The sequence below is a fragment of the Columba livia genome, chromosome 23, assembly GCF_036013475.1.
Source record: "Columba livia isolate bColLiv1 breed racing homer chromosome 23, bColLiv1.pat.W.v2, whole genome shotgun sequence".
NCBI lineage: Eukaryota > Metazoa > Chordata > Aves > Columbiformes > Columbidae > Columba > Columba livia.
Window position 1 is genome coordinate 2,954,753 of NC_088624.1, and position 21,363 is coordinate 2,976,115.

At 51.9% G+C, this 21,363-nt stretch overlaps 2 protein-coding genes across 2 annotated transcripts; both read right to left on the minus strand.

The window, feature by feature from the left end:
• Window positions 1-8,101: 8,101 nt before the first annotated feature.
• On the minus strand, window positions 8,102-9,987 carry HOXB1 (homeobox B1). The gene is made up of 2 exons (XM_005508282.3): window positions 9,375-9,987; window positions 8,102-8,659 (listed from the first exon to the last, which is right to left on the minus strand). The coding sequence occupies exons 1-2, from the start codon at window positions 9,970-9,972 to the stop codon at window positions 8,334-8,336; spliced, it is 924 nt and encodes a 307-aa protein (XP_005508339.2). The 5' UTR covers window positions 9,973-9,987; the 3' UTR covers window positions 8,102-8,333.
• Window positions 9,988-17,508: 7,521 nt separating this feature from the next.
• On the minus strand, window positions 17,509-20,447 carry HOXB2 (homeobox B2). Its single transcript, XM_065039738.1, has 2 exons — window positions 19,736-20,447; window positions 17,509-18,673 (listed from the first exon to the last, which is right to left on the minus strand). The coding sequence occupies exons 1-2, from the start codon at window positions 20,118-20,120 to the stop codon at window positions 18,072-18,074; spliced, it is 987 nt and encodes a 328-aa protein (XP_064895810.1). The 5' UTR covers window positions 20,121-20,447; the 3' UTR covers window positions 17,509-18,071.
• Window positions 20,448-21,363: the final 916 nt, after the last annotated feature.

The following is a 21,363-nucleotide window of genomic DNA, read 5'->3' on the forward strand; positions in this document are numbered from 1 at the left end:
CATGTGTGACTGGACAGAGCTTAACACAGCAGGTCAAAGACATTGCAAAAATTCAGGTCCTTAATAACCCCCCTGTTGTGCCTGTCACTGGAGGGCTGCGGGGGGTCGCGCTGGGGCTGGCACTGCCTGCGAGCTGCGGTTCCTGCCCTCGGCGCTGCCCAAACCTCCCTGCGCACAGCCAGCCCAGCGCGCTCCAGCGGCCGGGAATGGCCTCAGAGCAGTGAGGGGTCTGGTCCAGCTCACCTGAGCAATGTCACCGCCCTGCCAGCTGTTCCAGCTGCAGGACACACAGCAAACGGCAAGGCACTGGGGACAGCCCAGCCAGCCCTGGTGCCTCTGGTGCCCGTCCCCTTCACGCCCTCCCAGGAAACGCTGCACACAACACAAATCCTTATCTCAGCCTTTCCCTGCCTCCTTCCCCTCGTTAGCTTGAGAAAAAAACAAGGGTTTGTATTTGGATTGTGTTATCTGTGGAGTTTTTTGGGTGGAGCAGCAGAAACAATATTGAATGCACTAAAATACCTGTGGATTTTCACAGCACTGTCCGTTTCCTCTCGTGGAGGAGAGACAGGGTATGGGACAAGGGGAAAGATTTCGTCTTCCTTGATACGCACTTGAGAATGTACTGAAATTGTAACAAGCCATTCAAAAAAAGCTCCCCTAGAAGACTCTGTAACTCTGTAGGCAACCAGCCTCCATAATCAAGTCTTACAACATAGCTCGCTACTTCATAAATTTGAAATAAATCATAAAAGGGGCATATTAAAATAATTTGTATCAGTAGGGACTGATTTAAAGCCCAGCTCCTCATCCATCAATGAGATGCTTTCATTTGCTAGCATATTCCTCCAAACTGCAGGAAAACCTTCGCCAAATCCATTAATAATAAAGAGAAGAGAGCTCTCACGGAGCAAATGGACAAAGGGAAAGTGGAGAATGATTCTCATAAACTTCTTTTTCTTTACAAGATCCACTCCAAAAATAATTATGGTAGACAAATGCTGCCCTGACTTTTGATCTTTTATTGAAGAACAATTTAAGACTCTTTCTAATGCATGAAAATAACAATTTTTTGCCATTCAGCTCAGGGGGGATGATACATTAAAGGGGAGAGTGGCTGGGAAAAAAAGAATCTGGAAGGCAGTAAACTCATCCGCTTCCCCGGGGATGGGGAAATGATTGATCCTTTGGAAACCACTACGGAAATGGGTATCGGTGATGCTAAGGGAAGGATTTGCCCCTTTTCCCCTCTCTCTGTGTTCCAACGTGGGGAAAGGAAGGGAAGGGAAGGGAAGGGAAGGGAAGGGAAGGGAAGGGAAGGGAAGGGAAGGGAAGGGAAGGGAAGGGAAGGGAAGGGAAGGGAAGGGAAGGGAAGGGAAGGGAAGGGAAGGGAAGGGAAGGGAAGGGAAGGGAAGGGAAGGGAAGGGAAGGGAAGGGAAGGGAAGGGAAGGGAAGGGAAGGGAAGGGAAGGGAAGGGAAGGGAAGGGAAGGGAAGGGAAGGGAAGGGAAGGGAAGGGGAGCCGGCTCCCGCAGCTCCTCAGCGGGTCCCTTGCGGGGAGCTCTGCCTTCCGCAGACTTGCTCCAAAACCACTTTGTTTGCACACGCTGGAGTGGTTTATCAAGAAGACTCAGCGTCGCCTTTGAAATATGAGAGCCTTAAAAAATCTGCGGCTGCTAGAAGGAGCTGTATTTTCTTCACTCTGTCAATCGGCATTTAAATGTGAACTATCTTGAGTCCTTCCGTAGGAAACACAATTAAAGTGTCATTGAGAGGGCATTTTCCTCATATCCTTTTCTGTAATAAAGGAGTTAGGCCCAGTGTTTCCGTGCTGTGTGGGATGCTGAACCACAGTAAATCTGGGCCCATTTGACATACTCATGAAGAAAAAGGGATTCAAACTGAGAACTGGCTTTCAAGTATTGCTCCTTTACACGCCAGCAACGCCAACATTTTCAGGTGTTTTATGTTCAGAGTAACTCACACAGAGAAATATTTTGTAATAGTAACTACCAAAAAAAAATCCTTCCATTGTCCGAGACTTAATAGTATAACTGAGGTTAAAAGCGACTTTTTTGTTTGAGGGAAATTGTCCTCACCTAAACTATGGAAATTCTTTGGAAAAGGCTTTTTGGTGGTGGTTTTGATCTTATAGCTTGGCAAGAACAGGGATTCTTTGAACTCCTGGCGAAAGTTGGAGAGACTTGGTTTCCAGACAAGAGGTGGTTTAGTTGGCCCCTTTCTGCAGTGCCAGCTGCTCTGGCTGAAGTGAGTGGGTGCTGTTCACTGTCGGTAACACTGGGTTCTTGCTCTTCTCTCCTGTAGCCCCTGCCTGCCTGAAGTGACAAGTGTGTAAAGACGTGGGACAAAAAGCGACTGGGGACTCCTGGCACCAACTGCTGAACTGGGACAGCAAAATGCAAAGAAAACAGTTCGGACAGAGCTGATGGATGAAGGAAGAAATTAAATGAAGACAGAGGTAAGATTCCCACAAGGTGATATTTCCACTGAGCTAAATTCTGGGGGAAAGACGGGGAGAATCGTGGGAGATTCCCTACCCTCCCCTTTTTCTTTTATTCCTGTGTTTTGCCAGTTTGTTCAATCAACAGGGACTGTGATAACCTCCAAAATTTTATAGCTCTTAACAAATCCGTTAAATCTTATCGGATTAGCTTTATGGCCACTAAAATGGTGCTTGCCTTCCTCGTGTCTGGCTTTAAGGGACATTTGGCGCCCAGTTGTTCAGCAATCCTGTGTGGAAGGGCTGTAGGCTCACAGACTTTTTGCCAAGCCCCAGCCAGACAGTGGGTGCCCAAAACAAAAGTCACTTTACCAGAGACCCAGCGCCCCAGACAGAGGCTGATTCAGCTCCCACCGTATCCCTGAGTCATCTCAGGTCCCTGCGACCGTCCCCACCACCCTGTGTTCCCTCAGTCACCTGCAGCGTTGGCCCCAGAGCTGCCCTGGGTATCAACCCCATGTTATTTCCTTTGGAGCCACTTTGGACTTGCCTCGTGGTTCTGTCTTCTTTCTTTTTAATGGGAACACGTTTTGCAATAAGCGTCTTTGCGATATTTCTGTTTTGCGTCAAGTTTTGATTTGCTCTTCTGACGAAAAGCTTTCAGAAAAGCTTTTTGTTATTGTTGCTGAGGCAGATTTCAGTTTGCTGCTACCTAAAGCCATCTCCTGTGTCATGGCTTTAGGCAAAAACAAATCGGTCTTGATTGTGCTCATTTTAGGTGTTAATCCCTTGCCATCAGATATACTTTTATATAGAAAAATATCGATTTCTATAATATTTAATATGTGTGCATTTTATACTCGGTATTAATATGTTTTATAAATATATATATCACTTTCTGCCCCCCGCCGCAGTTTTGATGGTTGTACCGAGTTTGCAGGATTGTACCTTGTCACACAGGCCCCCTGGGCAGAGTAAACGGCCGTGAACTCTCCACCCTCCCGGAAGGGCTGACCTGTGCTCTCTGCACTGAAAAGCAGCTCCTGCCTTTCTTGCTGTGTCCTCCCTGCCCAATGCTTTTTCTTTTTTAACCCCAAATAATTTTTCAAAGCAGGCTTCTGGCCGGGAGCGCTGAGCGCTGCCCTTCGCCAGGGCTGGCTGGGGTGCAGAGACCCAGGCTTGACCCCAGCTCTGCTCCTCAGGCCAAGCTGGGCCCATCTTTGGGTGAATTCATTTCAGGCTGAACTTTGTGTGAACCTGGGCCCGAGGGGAAGGGAACCCGACAGAGCAAGGCTGACGGAGGCAAGTTCTGAGCAAACCCATCAGCCTGAGTAAATATTGAACAAGTCCATGTGAAGGCTGGGATTGAAATGGAGCTGTCAGACCGGTGTAAACTGAAAGGATAGGTGAGGCCTCCAAAGAGCAAGGAAACATTTTGTACACTCATTTCTGCAATTGTTCCTTCCACCCGAGCCCTTTGCCCCAGACCTCATTTCACCTGCCTGAGAGGCTAAAGCAACCCTGAAGCCGACCGGTGCTGAAATATCGGTGTTGGTGGAAGTGAACGGCTGAGGGGCAGAGGGGTGAGCAAGGGGACAGCACCATGGGGTGGCCCTTCGAGTGCAATGAGCCAGGAGCGTTATAGCTGGGGTCAGACATGAGACAGCAGATCGAAGGTCCCTGACTTAAATCAGGTGACCTATGCAGCATCAGTCCTGAAAAACAAATATACTACACATTTAATACAAATATAAGTGAAATACATTGTGTATAACTAGTCCCCAGGGATGGGGCAGGGCTGGGGGTGTGCAAGGTCTCCTGCTCAGTGGGATTCTGAGGGCTGCTGCTCTCACCCAACACTTCCCACAGCTGCAGCTCTTCCCACCGGTTCTCCAGGGATTTTAGTGACACCTAAAAATGTATTAATGTCAAACTGTTGAGAAAACTTCACAGGCATGGAACTGCCTCCTGGTTTACCTGATTTGGGGTGTATCAATCTCTTGGCAATGTTAGCGTGCAAGCAGGTGCATGGGCACCTTGCTGCCTTGGGGCCCCTTGCTGAAGATGGATCAAACTGTTTCAGTTGTGACTCCTCGCTGTGTAGTGGAAATGTCTCACCCTCGTCCCACTCTGTTTTTGTCTAGAGCTGGGGAAAAGGTGGCCTCCGACTAATCTTGCTGTGTCAAACTAGTTTGGAGAAACCCTGAAGGCTTCTTCCCCTTTTCTCCTCAATTTCAAGTCATCAAAGGCTTTTAGGGGCTCAAGCCAGCCACAGTACACTCACTAAGAAGAGTTTTTGTCCTCAGACAGAGACCCCCAGGAATGCTTCACACCTTCAGTGCAAAGAGGCTCAAGGAGTAGAGTTAATAGCAGCCAGCAAAGTGGAGTTGAAAGTAAGGAAGCCTTCAGGGCATTATTATTTTTGTTTTTTTAATAGAATGTCCTCTTCTGAGATCAAAAGGGCCTCACATTGTGAGAACAAATGCTTAGGGAGAAGAGCAACATCTCACACCAAGGGGTAAGGAACAGATGGCCCTGGAGGAGCTGCTGCGCCAGGCCAGAGCGCCAGAGGTGCTCCCCGGGTGCAGAGCCACAGCACAGGGACCCCGGGCTCTCCTTCCACCCCCCCCCTCCCACAGAGGGACAGCAGCTCCAACATGGCAACTGCCATTCAGAATTTACATGGTTACATTTCTTTAACTGGGAATTTCCCCTTCCTTTGGGATATTAAAAGAATAAATCTCCATTAAGACGTGGCTTTGTGTGTGAATGCACAGGGGGACTCAACTAATCCTCCTGCTCATGAAAAATGCAACATCAGGGATCCACGGACAGACACACGTGGAGATATGGGACCGGGTTATAAATAGCCACGTTGTTGCGTATCATTTATATAAAACAAAGGACTGTGAACAGACCTCATATTTGTGATAAAGCCCAACTATGGCGACAGGGCTAAGTCTCTACAAACTCCTGTTCGACTCTTGCAGCGCAGTCCACGCCAATGAACAGTGGGAAGGAGCGTGTGGCCGTGTCCCGTGTGAATCCATAGGTGCTTGTGTGGGTACTGAAGGGCCGGTGCCTGCTCTTTATCTGCGTTTCGGGATGCGGGGACACGGGTGTCCCTCACCCCTCGCATCTGTCACCGGCCGAGGGACCCGCAGCCGCGGGTGTCCTGGTGTGGCCTCTCCCCCCGGCTCCTGCTGCACAGCGGTGGGTTTCGGGCTCTGGAGACAAAAGGGAGCGTGAGAAACTCGGAGGGAGAGCGCGGGGGAAAGAGATTAGCTGTGTGCGGTGCTCGTCCTTAGAGAAACACGGCTTGGCAGCGGGGGAGGGCAGAGGAACGGGCCGGGGGGGAGCCCGGAGGGGGTTACATATGTAAGGGCGCATCGGCACCGTCTCTGCGGACTCTTCCGGAGACTCCCTTTGAGTTTCAAATGGGAGCGGAGAGCCTTTGTTGTGCCCGACACACTGACACATCAGTCCCCTCCTTTTTGTCCCGTTCTTTCCGCTCCCGCCGGCTCTCGGGGCTCTGGCCCGGGCTGCCCGCCTCACCTGCGGCGGGCGGAGGGGACAGCGGGGGCCGGAGCCACAGCCGGGGCCGAACATCGGCTCCGTGGGAACCCAGGAGCTCTCTGGAGTGCAATGCCCCGCTTCGATGAGGCAGCTTAAATCACACGGCTTCAACAAAACCTTCAATCGCACTGGTTCAACGAATAGGTTAAACCAAGCTGACTCACACCCAACAGGTTCTAAAGTCAGTCCGGCTGCCTGTGTTGGGTTTTTTTTTCTGTCCTGATGCTTTGCAAACCGCTAGTGTAACAAAATCCTCTTTTCACCTTTTCCATCCTCTTTCTTTTTTCTTGTCTCTGAGCTAATTGGACACTCAAAAATCTTTTCTTTTGAGCCAGAGAGGTGTATGAGATGGGGAAAGATTGTGTCTCCGGGGAAGAGCGATGCGGTGTCGCCGGACAGCCGGAGCCCTGCGGGGCAGGGTGCCGGGCTCGACCGCGGTTGCAGCAGGTACTGTGCTCATTCCTCACCCCACTCACGCCCCCACCGAAAAGGTTTGCAAATTTGACGAAGCCAGAACAATAGTTTCTCCTGGCAGCCCCTCTGTTTACTTGTTTAGAAATCCCAGAGGCGTTTCGAGGTAAAAAGGTCAGAGCTATACCCGGGCTCGCTGCCTCCCCCTCCCCGCCCGCACCCAGGACGGCTCCATCTCCCCCGAACTGGTCTCGTGTGTTACTTATACTGGTGGAAAACACCCTTTCAGGTCTCGCCTTGGGAAGCTGAAGGGAGGAAACCAAACTGACGCTTCGTTTTGGTTTTTAGTTGAATCAGCCTCACAGAACTGTTCCGTATAAATGAGAAACTGGCTTTGCCCCCAGCCCGGACCCCAGGTCCGTTCCAGTTAATGTTGTTGCTTCAGTAATGCAGATGTTTCCGTGCTGGGACGCTTACACTGGGGGTGATGATGGTTTTCTGTTCTCAAGCCTCATTACTCTGTGCAATAGCCCCGCGTGGGGAGCGCCGTGATGTCCCCGGTCCCGCCCGGGCCGCTCGCTCTGAACGCCCTCGGTGCCGGGGCGAGCGGCGGGCCCGATGCTGCCCCTGCCACAGGGGGTGGCGCAGGGGACCCGCAGGAAGCGGGATCGGGCGTTTGGTTTGGGAACTTCGGCTGCAGCCGGAGACCTCTTCCTTCCTCCTTCCCAGCCGGGCTCCCCGGCCCGTATCGCGCGTTTCCCTGGACGGGAGAGATTTCTATTTCCCTTGGAGCCGAGAGAACTTGCATGTGGAAAAAAAGTAAACTTTATTAGACTGAGGTAGTTTCATTTCGAGATACAGAGCACGGGGAAGGGACTCGAAGGGAAACAGGAGATTCCGATTAAGAAACCGCTAGTTTTTTCTCGATGACGTTTTTCCCTTTAAAACAATCTTTAACAAAATTTGCCGTGGTTTTCAATTCGTTCTTCCCTAAGGTTTCTCACGGGGAAGGGAAAAAATTTAGCCATGGTTAAATAATGTTTTTATCGGGCTCCGATAAGCCTCAGAGGGTGGGGGCACAGGAACCGTGCTACTTCGCTCCAAGACTTCAGGCTATCGAGACGTACAATAAATAGCAGCCAGTGCAGCAGTGGTGGGGAGCCCAGCCCCGCGTCCCCGAAGCCCTGTCCCCCCCCTCACACCCCAAAGCACCCCAGCTCAGCTGCGCCTCATCTCCTTTGCTCTAAGAGCACAACCCTCCTCCTCGGGTCGGGAACAGCCATCGGCTCAGAGCGCGTAGAAAACCCTGTACAACAGTAATAGTGCAAAATGGTAAGGGAGGAGTTGCTTTTTTTTTTTTTGCTTTTTCTTTTTTTCTGGGTGTTTGGGTCTTTGCAGAGGCCTTGAGCATCTTGGGCACCTGAAATCTCATTCCAAAATATACATACAGTAAACGAAAGCGAAACCGCAAAAAAAGCCCCAAACTTTTTTACAGTCTCGCAGGGAAGAAAAACACATGAAACGCAGGATTCTTGCGGACAAAAGTCGTTGTGCACATTTTGAACACGGGAGAAAACTAAATTCGTTTTAAAGTTTCTGTAGTTGAAAGTGCAGTTCCTGTAAGGGAGGGAGAAAGGAGAGGGAGAAACGTCCCTGAGCCAAACGCCTATTGCTAAGGATGTACGAGGACACGGCTGCTCCTTTGGAGTCCAGTGTTTGACAGAGGGTCTATAAATTAAGAGAGAGAAATGCAAGTGGGGGAATTGGTATCACACGTGTGGAGACGGCCAAAGGGACAGCGTGGAGGCTGCGTGACCTCGCGTGTCCGTGTGTATGTCTGCCGGGTGTGCAGGGAGCAGCTGGTCCTGTGTCCCGGGGGGACACGGCTCAGGAGGACACGGAGCTGGGGGAGGCCTCAGGTGAGGTGCAGTTGGACTGATCTGAGGCTTCACTTGCTTCCTTTGCAGCCCTGGAGGCAGCAGCCGGGGCAAGACCTTCTTTTTCCCTCTTCTTCTGCTTCATCCGCCTGTTCTGGAACCAGATCTTGACCTGGGTTTCGTTGAGCTCTAGAGTAGCGGCGATTTCCACCCTTCGGGCCCGGGTCAGGTACTTGTTAAAGTGAAACTCCTTCTCCAGCTCCGTCAGCTGCTTGGTGGTGAAGTTGGTGCGGATGGTGTTGGGCTGGCCCAGCAGTCCGTACTCCGACACTTTGGCTGTTAAGAAGCAAACACCAAGAGGGCAGAAGCAGCCAGAGCAATTAATTCCCTGGCTGGGAAGGGCGGGCTGTGGGTGCGGGATTTCCCCCCGCTCCCCTCCTCTCCTGGGCGTTTGGTCCCTCCACCGCCCGGAGCTCCGTGTTCCCCCCCGATCCTCAGCTACTCCTGGCTTCCCAGCCCAGGGATCCAAGCTGGAGGAACAGAGCTCCCCGGGCTCTGCAGGGCTGACCCCTTGTCTTGCAACCATTCCCTCCCAGTTCCCTGCAAACTGCCATGAAACTTGAACGTGCGTGGGAAGAAGTGGAAGGGGAGGGTGATGATGGGGGGAGGAGGGAAGACTGTGATTTAAGGAAGATTGTGAAGAAGGAAGTTGAACAATGGGAGAGATGGAAGCCACGAATGTGGAAGAAGCAGGAAGCTTGGAGCGCTTCCTATTCTGAGCTGGGCTTAAATCACATTCGGCCTGCGGGAAACTGAGCTCAGGGACCCTCCATTAGATGTATTTGGAAAATCTCTAGCTGACTTTTCCGCAGAGAAAAAAAAAAAAAAAAAAGGCAAACCAAATCCGTGGTCCCCTGGAAGATGAGCCCAGTTACCTTGGGTACCAACCCCGGGGAAGGCAACTTCTCCTTGCAGGGCTGAGGAGCTGTCCCACCGCCCTTCTCCCCGACTGCGGCCCATCCTCGCCCAGCTCTGAGCTCCCCAAACTCACCTGTCTTGGGTGGGTTCCTCTTCACTTTCATCCAGTCGAAGGTCTGCGTGGCGTTGGGGCCCGGCTCGGAGGGACACGCAGGCTCTTTGTCCTCGTTTAAAGAAGGCGAGAGGTTGCTGTAAACGCCGGGCAAGTAGCTGGGCTGTTCCTGCCCGTAAAGGTGCTGCTGCTGGTACTGGCCAGCGGCCACCGGCCCGCAGTAACTCTCTGCCAGGGAGCTGAGGCTGGAGCCCGCGCTGGCCGAGTACCCGGCCGCTGGGAAGTACAGCCCATCCGCGTCCTGATGCCCGAGGTACAGCTGCGGGTGCCCGTAGCTGGGGCTGCAGGTCTGGGCCGGGTACCCGACGGCGGGGGCAGCGGCCGCGAAGGGGCCGGGGCGGCCGGCGGAGGGCGGGGGGCAGCCGGGGTTCGGCTGGGGCAGAGGGGCGGCCGCGCTCCCCCCCACGCCAAAGCGCCCGTCCCCGTTAAAAGTGTCACTGGCGGGGCTACCTGAGCAAGAGGGGAAGGAAGGGGAGCTTTGCTCTAAATGGTGGTAGGCGCCCGTCCCACGGTTACAAATTGCATACTCCAAGAAGGAGTTCATCCTAGTATTGTCCATCTGCCACTGATGGAGGAGGGTCAGCCTGTTTTGGGGGGGATTCCGCCTGCCCTACAACCTTTAGATAGTATGTCAAAGCTGTAAAACTTCCTTCCATGCATCGCTGGCCCTCGAACCCCGCAGCCTTCGGCGGGGCCGGGGGGGACCGGGGGGGCGGGCACGTGGTCCTGCCCCAGCCCAATGAGCGAGGGGCTCCTGAAGTTTGTCACATCTCGGAGCTCATCCATCAAGGCCCTGACATTTGCATGACAAAGGGGTTTCAATCAAACCCTGCCCATCAATCTGATAACAACACGAATACGTCAAAATCTTTCCTCAAAGACTTTAAAAGAGAAGAGAGAGGTGGGGTGCGGGGAGGTGGGGACAAGAGGGGCCAGGGGAAGAATTAGAATTATCCACGACTGTTTTAAGTGCTAAAAAGGCCTCCAAGTTATGCGTTTAGCCGATTTCAGCAGAACTTCCCCTCGTCCCAACTTAAAAATAAGATTTTCCCCAGCCCCATCTCCATGTGACAAAAAGGGATACGGAGGGAGGTGGTGGGGAGGTCTGACTGCGCTTCTCCCGAACCGCAAAAGGATGCTCTTCCCTTCGTTTCGAAACTTTTCCCTAGCAAGTGGCTTGAACATGTTTGGTGTTTTCTGGGCTGAGCCGTCTCATAAAAGCTCCTAAGAAAAATACACTCCATGTGTTTTAATTTTGCCGTACGGGCTTTGTGTCTAGGGCCAGTGTGGGTAAAAGCACCGTAATTAAATCAATATTCTAATGAGGCAATGAAATAAAGTTAGGAAGACAGAATGTCTTTTGTTGGAGAAATACCATGCCCAGCTTAGCAGTTGGAGGAACGGAACGAAAAATAATCCATGTGTCCACCTATATATCTCTCTGTCCATCTTTCTCCCCTGCACCCACCTATCTGCACATTTAGCACTGAAAACAGGGCAAGTTTGAAGGGCTTTAACCAATGCTGGAACTTTGAGCCCTGCTTTTCTATGGCGAACCTGGTTTGATGTTTCCCCTGAATCTGTGGTCAGGCTGGAGCAGAGTCCAGCTGATGAGTAGGTGGAAAGACCCTGAGTTCAGCACAGCCACTCCACTGCTCACAGAATGGAAACATAGGTAGGCAACATTTATTTACTTGTTAGCAGAAGGAAGACAAGAGCACCCAACAATATGACGCCCACAGTCATTTGTTACTTGTCAGGATATTTACTGGTTGTTCAGCCTCTAAGAAGAACCAGGAGGGCTCTTTTTTTCCCCTCTAGGCCAAAAGTTCACTTTGAAAGGCATAAACACCTCCTTTAGTTGGTAGGTTTGGCTGATGCAACACGTTGGAGCGACATTTGTTAAGAAACTGCGACACAGGCAGCGATGGCACCAACCTTCTCCCTCCCTTAAATCCCTCCGGGAGAACGTGAGTTTTAGCCACATGCAACTCTCGTCCTTCAATAAAGAGAATAAGGAGAAAACGATTTCCAGAGACGCGTGCCTATTTATTCATTTATTCTGCCTACTTTGCTGATACTGAGATATTCAATAAGAAAACAGTTTAGGTTACAAATGTTCTCTGAAACTCGCTCCCTCCTTTTTTGCATAAAACAACCGAAAGCGATTACAAAGATTCAAAGCAACTCTCATGTCATTCCCCTTGCAAAAGAAATCGGTTTCTAATTTGATTCCAGGAGTGCTTTTTGTATTATGTTGCATTCGTGTTTAAATTGGATGTATTATATTTAAACGATGCTTACAATAGATGATTTATGGGTGTAAAATGAAAAAAGAAAAGGATAGATGTTTATTTCAGCCTTGAATCAATTGTTTCATATTGTCTGATAATTTTCCACCATGATCTCACTCCACTGTTACATTAAGGGGATGCTTTATGTCATTAAAATGGAGCTGTCTTGTGGAGTTCCAGAACTGGCTCTGAGAGCTCTCTGCTGCCGAGTTAGGGAGGAAAAGCTTTTGCTATCCATCTCATCCCCGTGAAAGTTAAACCAAAGTTTAGACCTGAGGCGGCTCAGGGGTGAAAGCGCAGAGTTTCTTTGGTTGATGCGAAAATCGAATGGGAGAGAATCAAAATTTGAGGCATTAAAAGCAGCAAACAGCCCGGGCCGAGCAGGGGTGAAGGGCAGTCCTGGGAGCCCCCCCAGGCCCGGCTTTGGGCCAAAGCAGAGATACGGGTGAGCTGGGGGAGTGGGACAGGCTGTTGTTAACAACCAAGTATCGGGTGAACCTCATTCGATCACTTACACATTTATTTCTTAAAAACCTCCTTTATGGGGAGGTTGAGAGAGGGAAGGTGGTCAAACAAAAAGTATCGGTGAAGATTCGCAAATTATCGGAGCTCTGTCCTACATAGCCGACAAACAGTCGCTTAGCCTTTCATTGTATTTATTACTCGATTTTCACTCAGGTATTGAAGGAAACGGTAATTATTCCAGCCTCCTAAACTACAGACAACACCTTTTGGTGGCTGCTGCTCTCTTTCACTCAACAGGATTAAAATAAATTCTCTGGAGATACACGGAGATAGAGGATGAGTGGGGATTTTTAGCTCTTTGATTCCTGGGAAAAGAAACTGCTCCCTCCTCCCGACACCTGATGCGGGCCTGAAGCTCCTCAGGAGCCACCACGCCAAGGCTCAGGCTCTATTCGATGAGCAGGCAAGAAACCAGGGGCTCAGCAACAGCGTAAGATGGTTTTTCCGCGGAGCTCTTGGGGGCGGGGGACCCCTCATGTCCCCCAAAGGCACCTCATGCCCTTGGCCCCTCCATCCACCTCGAGGGACCCGATGTCACAGAACCTGAGGCCACACATCGGTGAAAACACACCCCCACCCCTCACCACTAAATCAGCAAAACGGGGCTTTTTGATCCCCTAGGGAAACCCACGCCTTTTGTTCCAAGACATCTTATTAAAATCAACCTTTTCTTGAGAGCAGTTTCTCCCTTTTAGCGGCATAAAGCAGTTCCACCAAAGCCGGGGCTGAGCAGCCTGTGCGGGGAGCGAGGGGAGGTTTAGTCCTTCCCTAAGAGATGGTTTGTTGGCTCTGGAACAGCCCTCCTGGCATGTAGGACAGGGCCCTTCTGGGAACACCTCTTGCAAGAATCCTGACCCGAGGAGTTTTCTGTGCAGGCGACACAGAAGGACTGAGGCATTTCCAAAGGCTCCAGAGTGCTCGGAGTTTTCGGATGCTTAGTTTTAGAATTAAATATAACTCTCTGCGGAGAAAGTTTGTATTGTGCGTAAGAAATGTCACTTCTGGCTCCTGGCGAGGTGATTTATAAGAAGCGCTACTGACGCTTGGGGTGCGTGTTTGGCTGCGGACTTCGTTATCACAAAAAAGGACTTGTCCCTAGAATTTGTCAGAGGCATTTATAGCCCCGGCATGTGTCTTGGTTAAATCATAGCCTGCTGAGATATATTTGGGGCCGAAAACTGAAGAGGGAAAATAAAATACTATATGGAAAAGATGCTTTAGAGTTTGGGAGTCTAAAGAAACGCAGAAGGAATCCTCTGAACGAGTCGCAAGCAGCGGGCTATCTCCGAGCTGCGCAATAAATACAAGGCGATTAAGATAAAGTGCACTAATCCTCGGGGCGGGACCGGCGGGGCTTTCCAGAGCGGGACCGGGACCGCGCCGTGAGGTCCCTGGCCGGGCACGGGTGGTCAGTGTCCCCCGAAGGGGTGGGAGCCTTCTCAGCCAGAGAGAGGGACACGGTTTGTGTTCTTGGGCTCCTGACCAACACTTGGAGTGGAAGATTTGGGTGGGAAGTGCCTCTCTCGATATTTTTCCTTTTCAGGGTGACACAAACCCTTCACATCCCATCTCCTCCTGCGCCAAAAGATCCCATTCTCCCTCCGCGGGCTCTGGGGAACCTGTCGTGTTTCCTTGTGGGTGGCATCGGCTATTTCTATGTGGTCCCCAAGGCAGAGGTGTGTCTGTAAGCCGGGTCTCCTCACTAATGAGGTTCATTTAAGCCTTTCACCTCGGTGAGAGCACAGGACAGGTCTGTATCTGCTGCTTCTGTGCACAGAGGGGAGGACCCGATGGGCTCTTCATCCCGGCCCAGGCCCGCTCCGGGCGGTCCCTGCCCGCCCCGGGGACCCTCCCCCGGGCCCGGCTGGCTCTGCGCTCAGGGCCGGCCTCGGACAGCTCCGGGAAAAAACAACCGGCAAAGCTGGGATCGCTGTGGGAGGTGCCAGCATGGCCAGCAGAAGGTGGTTCCCTCTGGCAGCCCCTTCCTTCGGTGGTCCTGGAGACTTGGGAGCGTCCCTCAGCCGCACAGGACTAGGGAAGGATGTTCAGCTCAGCTGGGAAAACACTCCCCGGAGGGATATTCCCGGAGAGCCGGAGTCGGGAGGAAAGTCGGGGTGGTTCCTCAGGTGAATTAACTCTTCCCACCTCACACCTCTAAAGTTCAACTCCTGCCTCGCTGTTTCACCCGCGTTTCCTTCCCAGAAGCTTTTCCGTCTTGAGCCTTCTCATGGCTCCAAGGGGTTGGGTCAACATCTTCAGGGCTTCGAGTAGCTCTTTAGCAAACACATCCCCAGACTAGATCAGCACAAGATAAATATTACTTTAGCATCCCTACAACACGTGCGAACGTATCTCATTTGCATATTTCTAGGTTAATAATCGTGAGGCAATTGCAGTGTTTTGACAACGATCAAGAGCTGAATACGTTTAATATGCTTAATATATGCCCTCCAGTTGCACAGAACAGAAGGGCAGGGTTGCAAATATGCATTCCCCATTTGTTTGACATTTTGAAGAAGGTAAAGAATGGCTGAACTAATGGCAAAATCTTACAGTCATTCAATAATTTAGATTTTATTGAATATTCCCCTTCTTTCCTCCGACATTTCAGTCTTGCTAATTAGGACAAATAAGAAGGGGCCTGCTGTTAGCAAGGATAATAACTGGCGAGGTTCCATTTATTAAGTCACTTTCCGTGGGTGTAGAATTGATCTGTGGCTGTGACTGGCATGCTTTCTAGACCTGCAGCAACTTGGAGAAGTCATTATAATCTGCAGAAGGGCCCTTGTTAGACATTTCTATTGATAAGGTGTCAGGGTTTACTTTGGGGGGTTCGTGGAAACCCCTTCCCGGTCTCCGTCCCACCCCCCGCTGCCTCCTTCATGTGTCCCATGCAGAGAGGGGGACCTTACAGGAGACGATGTCCCTCTTGTCCCCTCCCCTTCCCCTCCTCCCTTCCCCACGGAAAAGGCGTGTGTGTTTGTGGAAATCCGTTGCAAAGAATCGATTTGCGGAGAGATATATGTCTATATGCACATATTTTGCAGTGGAACAAGAGGCAAAAGGGGACCGGGAAGGGCTGAGCCACCCACACCAAGAGCCCCCAGTGTCGCCGGCCACCCCAGCTCGGCCCGCCCGGCGACACTCGGGGCTCTTGGCGTGGGCCATTCCCGACCATCTGATCCCCTGCTCCCGCCGTCCCCCACCAAGCCTGTATTCAAGATTGCGAGGGGGAGGAGGCGAGAGGGAAAATATGTAAAACACTGGAACAAATGGCTCTTTGATAGACAACGTCTGGCAGTGCCAACTCTGCCGCTGAGTATGTTCCAGAAGCTGGAGATATTAAATAAACTTAAAGATAATGAATAGCCTTCTGTGGTACTTGGGCTGTGTCTGGGCTTTTTTTTTTTCCTACCCCCCCGCATGGGACTTCGAGAGCGGAGAGGAATCGGTGAGATGCGGGGGGTGATGCGGACTCCCAGGCTGGGATGCGAAGGCAACTCGCCTGCAGGCACTGCAAACCGTGCACTGGGCGCTGCCTTCTGTTTGTGGGAAGGTGTTAAGTAATGTTCCCGTGCATACTTTAATTGCAAGCTACTTCGACTTTCAATATAAACCTACTCCTTCTCGGAGCGAGGTTTGAAACGTCTGCTCATTTGGTAGGGAAAGACGCTGGCAATATTGTTAAAAATACAAAGGTAGCCGTAAAATCAACCTCCTCTTTGTTACAGCAGAAGAGATAATCCAGATCTTCGAACAGCAATTTCGAAAACATCTGTCGAGGGCTTTCTCTGTTTCATTTTATTTCATTTTACAGCCCAGAGTAGAAAGCAAGCCCGGCTCCGATGCTTTTAATCCGAAATAGAATATCGGCAGACCAAGCGAAGCTTCCCGGACTCCACGCTTTCCCCGGGGACTCCGGGCTGGAGGGGGAGGATGTCACCACCCAGGCGAGCTCCAGGCACCGAGCAACGCGGACAAGGGCCTAGATCTGTGCGGGGGGAGCCGGGGGCCCCAGCGGGCTCGGCTCCGCTCCCCGCGGCAGCGCCTTCCCCGCCCGCAGCCCGGAGAACGGGGCTGGTGGCCGCGCCGCCGGCCATGGCTGCTCCGCTCCTCTCCGCGCCTCTCCGCACCATTTTAAGGCCGCCTCCGCGGGTGTGTCACCCCCCCGGCCCCGCCGCTCGCCCCCTGCCCCACGCCGCCCCCCCGGCTCCTCCGGTCCGTGGTCCTTTTCGCACAAACCCCGCTCGAACGCCCACCGAATTTCTGCCGTGTCTGAGGAAACACCAATGACTTAGCAAAGACGTAATATGATTTATTTTGGGTGTCACCGCGATTGATTTCTGCGCTGACCCCTTTTCATTCGTAAGCCTCCCCACCCCCTCTGCCTCACCCTCCCTGATATATGAGTTTTGTATTTAAAATTACATGTTGCGAGAAAGCTTTGGGAAAGGGATCGGCGAGCGGGATGGAGCAGCACAAACGGCCGTGGAAAGAAGGAGATCATGGATTTATAAGGCCGGGGAGGTTCTGGTTTGTACTGCTGAAAAAGAGGCAAGGAAAAAAGAAAGAAAGGCCTCTCGGCCTGAGTTCTCAGCCCTCTTCCCTGTGTAGCTTTTATTTGTTGACCAAAGTGCGGGCACGCACAACGCTCCCAGGGTGGATTTTTTTGTACTTGCATCGAATCCTCCCTTTCTGCCTTTTATTTTTTGGTTGTTGTTGTAGTCTGGAACGTTTAAAATACCAAGAACTGCGCTATGGCACGTCTCTATTTTCTGCTGCAAGAGAGGAGAGGAGGAGGAGTGGGCTGAAGAAGCAGAGCTGGCTGGGGGGTGAACGGCCCCGCCGCCCCCAGACCGGCCGCGGAATGTGCGGGGGCTCCGCGGAGCAGGCGCGGCCCCAGCGCTGCCTTTGTGTCCTTTGCCATCCCTCCCTCCATCCGGCCATTGCCTGCTAGCAGGGATTGCTTTTTGAGTTACCCAAATATAACGGCGAATGTTAAAATTAGAAACAAATGTCCTGCTTTGATTTAGTAAAAAATACAATAAATAAAAACCGAGCTCAAGGAAAAAGCAGACAGAACTCAATAAAGCAAATATTTCTGGCTCCCGAAGCCTCTTGAAATGTTAGTTGGGAGCAATTCCTTTTGTCTCCTTTCTCAGTGCACACGAGGAGATTATTAGGAGATCATCACTGCAAAGCACGAAAGAGAAGGGCAAATGATTTAGGAAAAAAAAAAACAGCACACTTTTGAATTAAATATGTAGGAACACACGTTTCTTGGTTTTATAAATACATTTATTTACTCTATGAAAATAATGTACAATAAATAATTTCCCATTTACTATTAAAGGATTTGAATAAATAGTCTACATCTAAAACTTAAAAAGAGGAAGGCAAATTCCCCTGTTGTTTTTTATTATTATTTCATTTTATTAAGAAATCTAAACGTCTCGTTCTGATTCCTGAGATAGTCGTTTGAAGGATTTACAAATGTTTTCTCTGGAGGGCTGACATCTCTGATGTGCGTGAGAACCACCGGGTGCTTTCGTTAAAATAAATAAGAAAAAATAAACCTATCATTAAATACCTGCATTTAGCAAAAAAATCGGGCTGATTTTTCACGTGAGACTTTTAGAATAAACACTGGGAAGCTGATTCTCGTCCCACAGTGTGAGAAGATTTAAACGAAAATGTTCGGGGGGCGGGGTGCGGTGATTAATGAGAGATGGCTTGGGGTTATTTTGGGGGGTGACCCCACCTCTGGCGGAAGATTGGGGCGACTTGGCAGTGGCTCAGGAAGGGGCAGAAACGGCGAGCGGGCGGGGAGCGGGGGTGGCTACTGAAAATGGAAATGTTGCAAATCTATAGTACAAAGTGCGCTTGTAAAGAAGTCCAGGTCTTCCTCGGAGAAGTGGACGGGGCTGTCCAGGGAGCCCTGCAGGACGGGGGAAAGCCCCTCCGAGAGCTGCAGGCAGGACTCTGCCGAGAAGATGCTCAGCTCTGGCAACAAAGGCGAGTCCTGGCTCTCGGGGCAGCCCCGGGCCGAGGGGCCGCTGGCGCTGGGCTCCCCCCCGGCCGCCCGCTCGCTGCCCGGCTCCTCGGTGCGGGGGAAAGCGCGGGGCTCCGGGCCCGGCCCGGCCGCCGGGCTCCCCTCCGCCTCCTCCGCGGGGTCGCTGCCCTCCTCCAGGCCGGGGTAGGCGAGATCCCCGTCGGGGGGTTCTTTGTACTGGGTTTGCCTCTTGTGCTTCATGCGGCGGTTCTGGAACCAGACCTTGACTTGCCGCTCGGTGAGGTCGAGCAGAGCCGCGATTTCCACCCGCCGGGGCCTGCAGAGGTATTTGTTGAAGTGAAATTCCTTCTCCAGCTCCAGCAGCTGCGTGTTGGTGTACGCGGTCCGGAGCCTCCTGGAGCCGCTGGTGTCTGCCAGCCCCTGGGTGTCTTAAACACAGAGAAAACAGCACGTTGCAAAGAGAGGGAGCGGGGGCAATGGAGGGTCTGGATCCGTCCCCTCCCTGTTGCGGGCAAGGCAGAGCATGGGAGCGGGGGGAGCCGTACGGGAGAAAATAAATGTTTAATTAAACCCTTCCCATTGTGGAAAAGGGTTGGAAATCACTCCGGTCCCCTTGCGCCGAGAAGGAGAAAGGATTTTGCTCCCTGGCCTTTCAGTTTAGAGACCTTCCTTCTCTGCCGCCTTCTCGGATAAGGGGAATTTCGACCCCTTGCGCTTTTTCTATCTATTTTTTTTTCTTTCCCCAGTAGTTGAGGGACGAACACGGCGGTGCTTTGATTTCATTATTCCTGTATTATCCGGCCAATGAGCTCCGGTGTCCGCCCTTCTCCTGCCCGAGCATTTACCTGAACGGTGCCGTTAAAATACCGAAACAGTGAATTGTGCCTTCAACGTTTTGTCTCGGGGGATGAGGGTCCCTGAGCAAGGCTGCTGAGCTGCAGGGGAGAGGCTGCTGCTTTATCGAGGGGCTGGGGGGTGTATTTTATTTTGCAGTGGGGAGCTGGCTCTCCCCACGGTGCTGGACGCTCAGAGTCCGGCTCTCGCTCTTTCCACTCCCCATCCTGCTGGCAGCGGCCTCCCCGTTACCCACCCGTCTTTCTCTTTATTTTTCCCCTGTAGGCTGTAAAAATAGGGAAAATTCTGGGCTGGGAGGGAAAGTCAAGCTCCTGGAGGTTCCCCCGTGGAGCCCACAGCCCGGCTCCCACGGCCCCTTCTCCCTCTTCGCTTTCGCAGGACTTACAGGAATTTTATCTTCTATTGGGATTGGGGGGGTGGGGGGGTGGGGGGGCAGGAGACACCTCCCTTCCCCATCTGTGTGCATTGCTGCGCTGTATTTTATTGCGTGACACAGTTTCGGGGGAGGTGCGGGGTAAAGTCTGTTGGGGGTGGGGGGGGCGGCTGGGGTAGGGCTGCTCTGGGTCGGGAATTGTTTATTATTCGGCTTCTCTCCGATTTCAGCAAACACCCCCTCACCCCCTCATTATACGAACCTGCAGGAGATCCTGCGGCAGGGACCGGCACCGAGGAAGATGATAGGGGGGAAGAGGAGGATGGAGCCTGGGCAGCTTTCTTGGAGGATTTCTTCTCTTTCATCCAGGGGAATTCCGCGGCCAAGGGGCCGGGCTGTGCCGGGGGCCGAGGCTGCAGCTGGAACAGGCCATGGGATGCTCTTTTTTGGCTCCTCGGTCTTGCTTGGCTGCTGGAACAAGGATTCAGGCTGAGGACGGTTTGCTCAAAAGGAGGAGGAATTAATGTCGAGTCCTTGATTGATGAAGTTTGAAATGTCTCCAGGACAGCGGGAAGAGACGTCAGGCACTCTGCGAGCGAAGGCTGGCTATTTATAAACCCGATCTCCCTCTCAAATTCAAAATTCATGGCTTTTCCAGGGCCCAGGGTTTAAAAAGCGGGAGGGGGGGGAGAGGGAGGAGGATGGGGAGAGGGAAAGAAATCTTAGGGCCTCAGTTTTTATGGCAGTGATGATGATGGTTCTCGGGCTTTTTATAATTGTTATATTGCTGATAATACAGGCGTATGGGGACCTTGCTCTATTAAACTCGAGACTGGGGCGAAATTGCAGCCAATTCCTGGTCACGTGGCCAGCCCTGGCCAATGGCAGGCGGGGCCTGGTGGCAAACAGAAAGCATTATTTTATTTAATTGATTTAAAAGGAAAAAAAAAACGGCGAGAGAAGATCCCCAGAAAAGCCTCCCTCAGCCCCGCCGTCCCTCCTCGGCTGGGCAGGGAGCTGCTGCCTGCGCTGCCCGTGCTGCCCGTGCTGCCTATGCTGCCTGTACTGCCTGCGCTGCCTGTGTTGCCTGTGCTGCCTGTGCTGCCTGTGTTGCCTGCACTGCCTGCGCTGCCTGTGCTGCCTGCACTGCCTGTGCTGCCTGTGTTGCCTGTGCTGCCTGTGCTGCCTGTGTTGCCTGCACTGCCTGTGCTGCCTGCGCTGCCCGCGCTGCCTGCGCTGCCTGTGTTGCCTGCGCTGCCTGTGTTAACTGCACTGCCTGCGCTGTCTGTGTTGCCTGCGCTGCCCGCACTACCTGTGCTGCCCGTGCTGCCTGCGCTGCCCGTGCTGCCTGCACTGCCTGTGCCGGGGCTCCGGCCGCCCTCACTGAACTGCCAGAGTTTGTACCATCTTTGCAAACCCTATATATATATACCTATATATACACACACATTTCAGAGCTTGGAAAGTTCAAGGCAGCAGGAGCGTTTGGTCCGGTTTGTGTCTGAGTCTGGGAATGAGCACTTAGGAAAGTCAAGTATAGTTAGACCAGCCTGATTTACCCGTTTAAATTACTTCTAAAGAACAGTGTAATCCTTGTGCTTCTAAAGCCAGACTTCATGGACCTTTTACACTTTCCTTAAAGGCCAAACATCTTTTAAGGTCACGGATATCTTTCAAATCACATTTCTTCCTTCTCATCTTTTTTTCCTTTTCGCCCCACCACCAATAACCAGCTCCACTTCCAGAGTTTACAAAATAAATACATAAAACGAAAAGTCTTTTCCCAGGAAGAGTTTTTTCCCCCTTTAAAGTGCCCGGATCCACACAAACCAAAAAGGAGAGAGAAACGATCAATCTTTTCCTTGAAAGACTTTTGACAGCTCGGCCTAA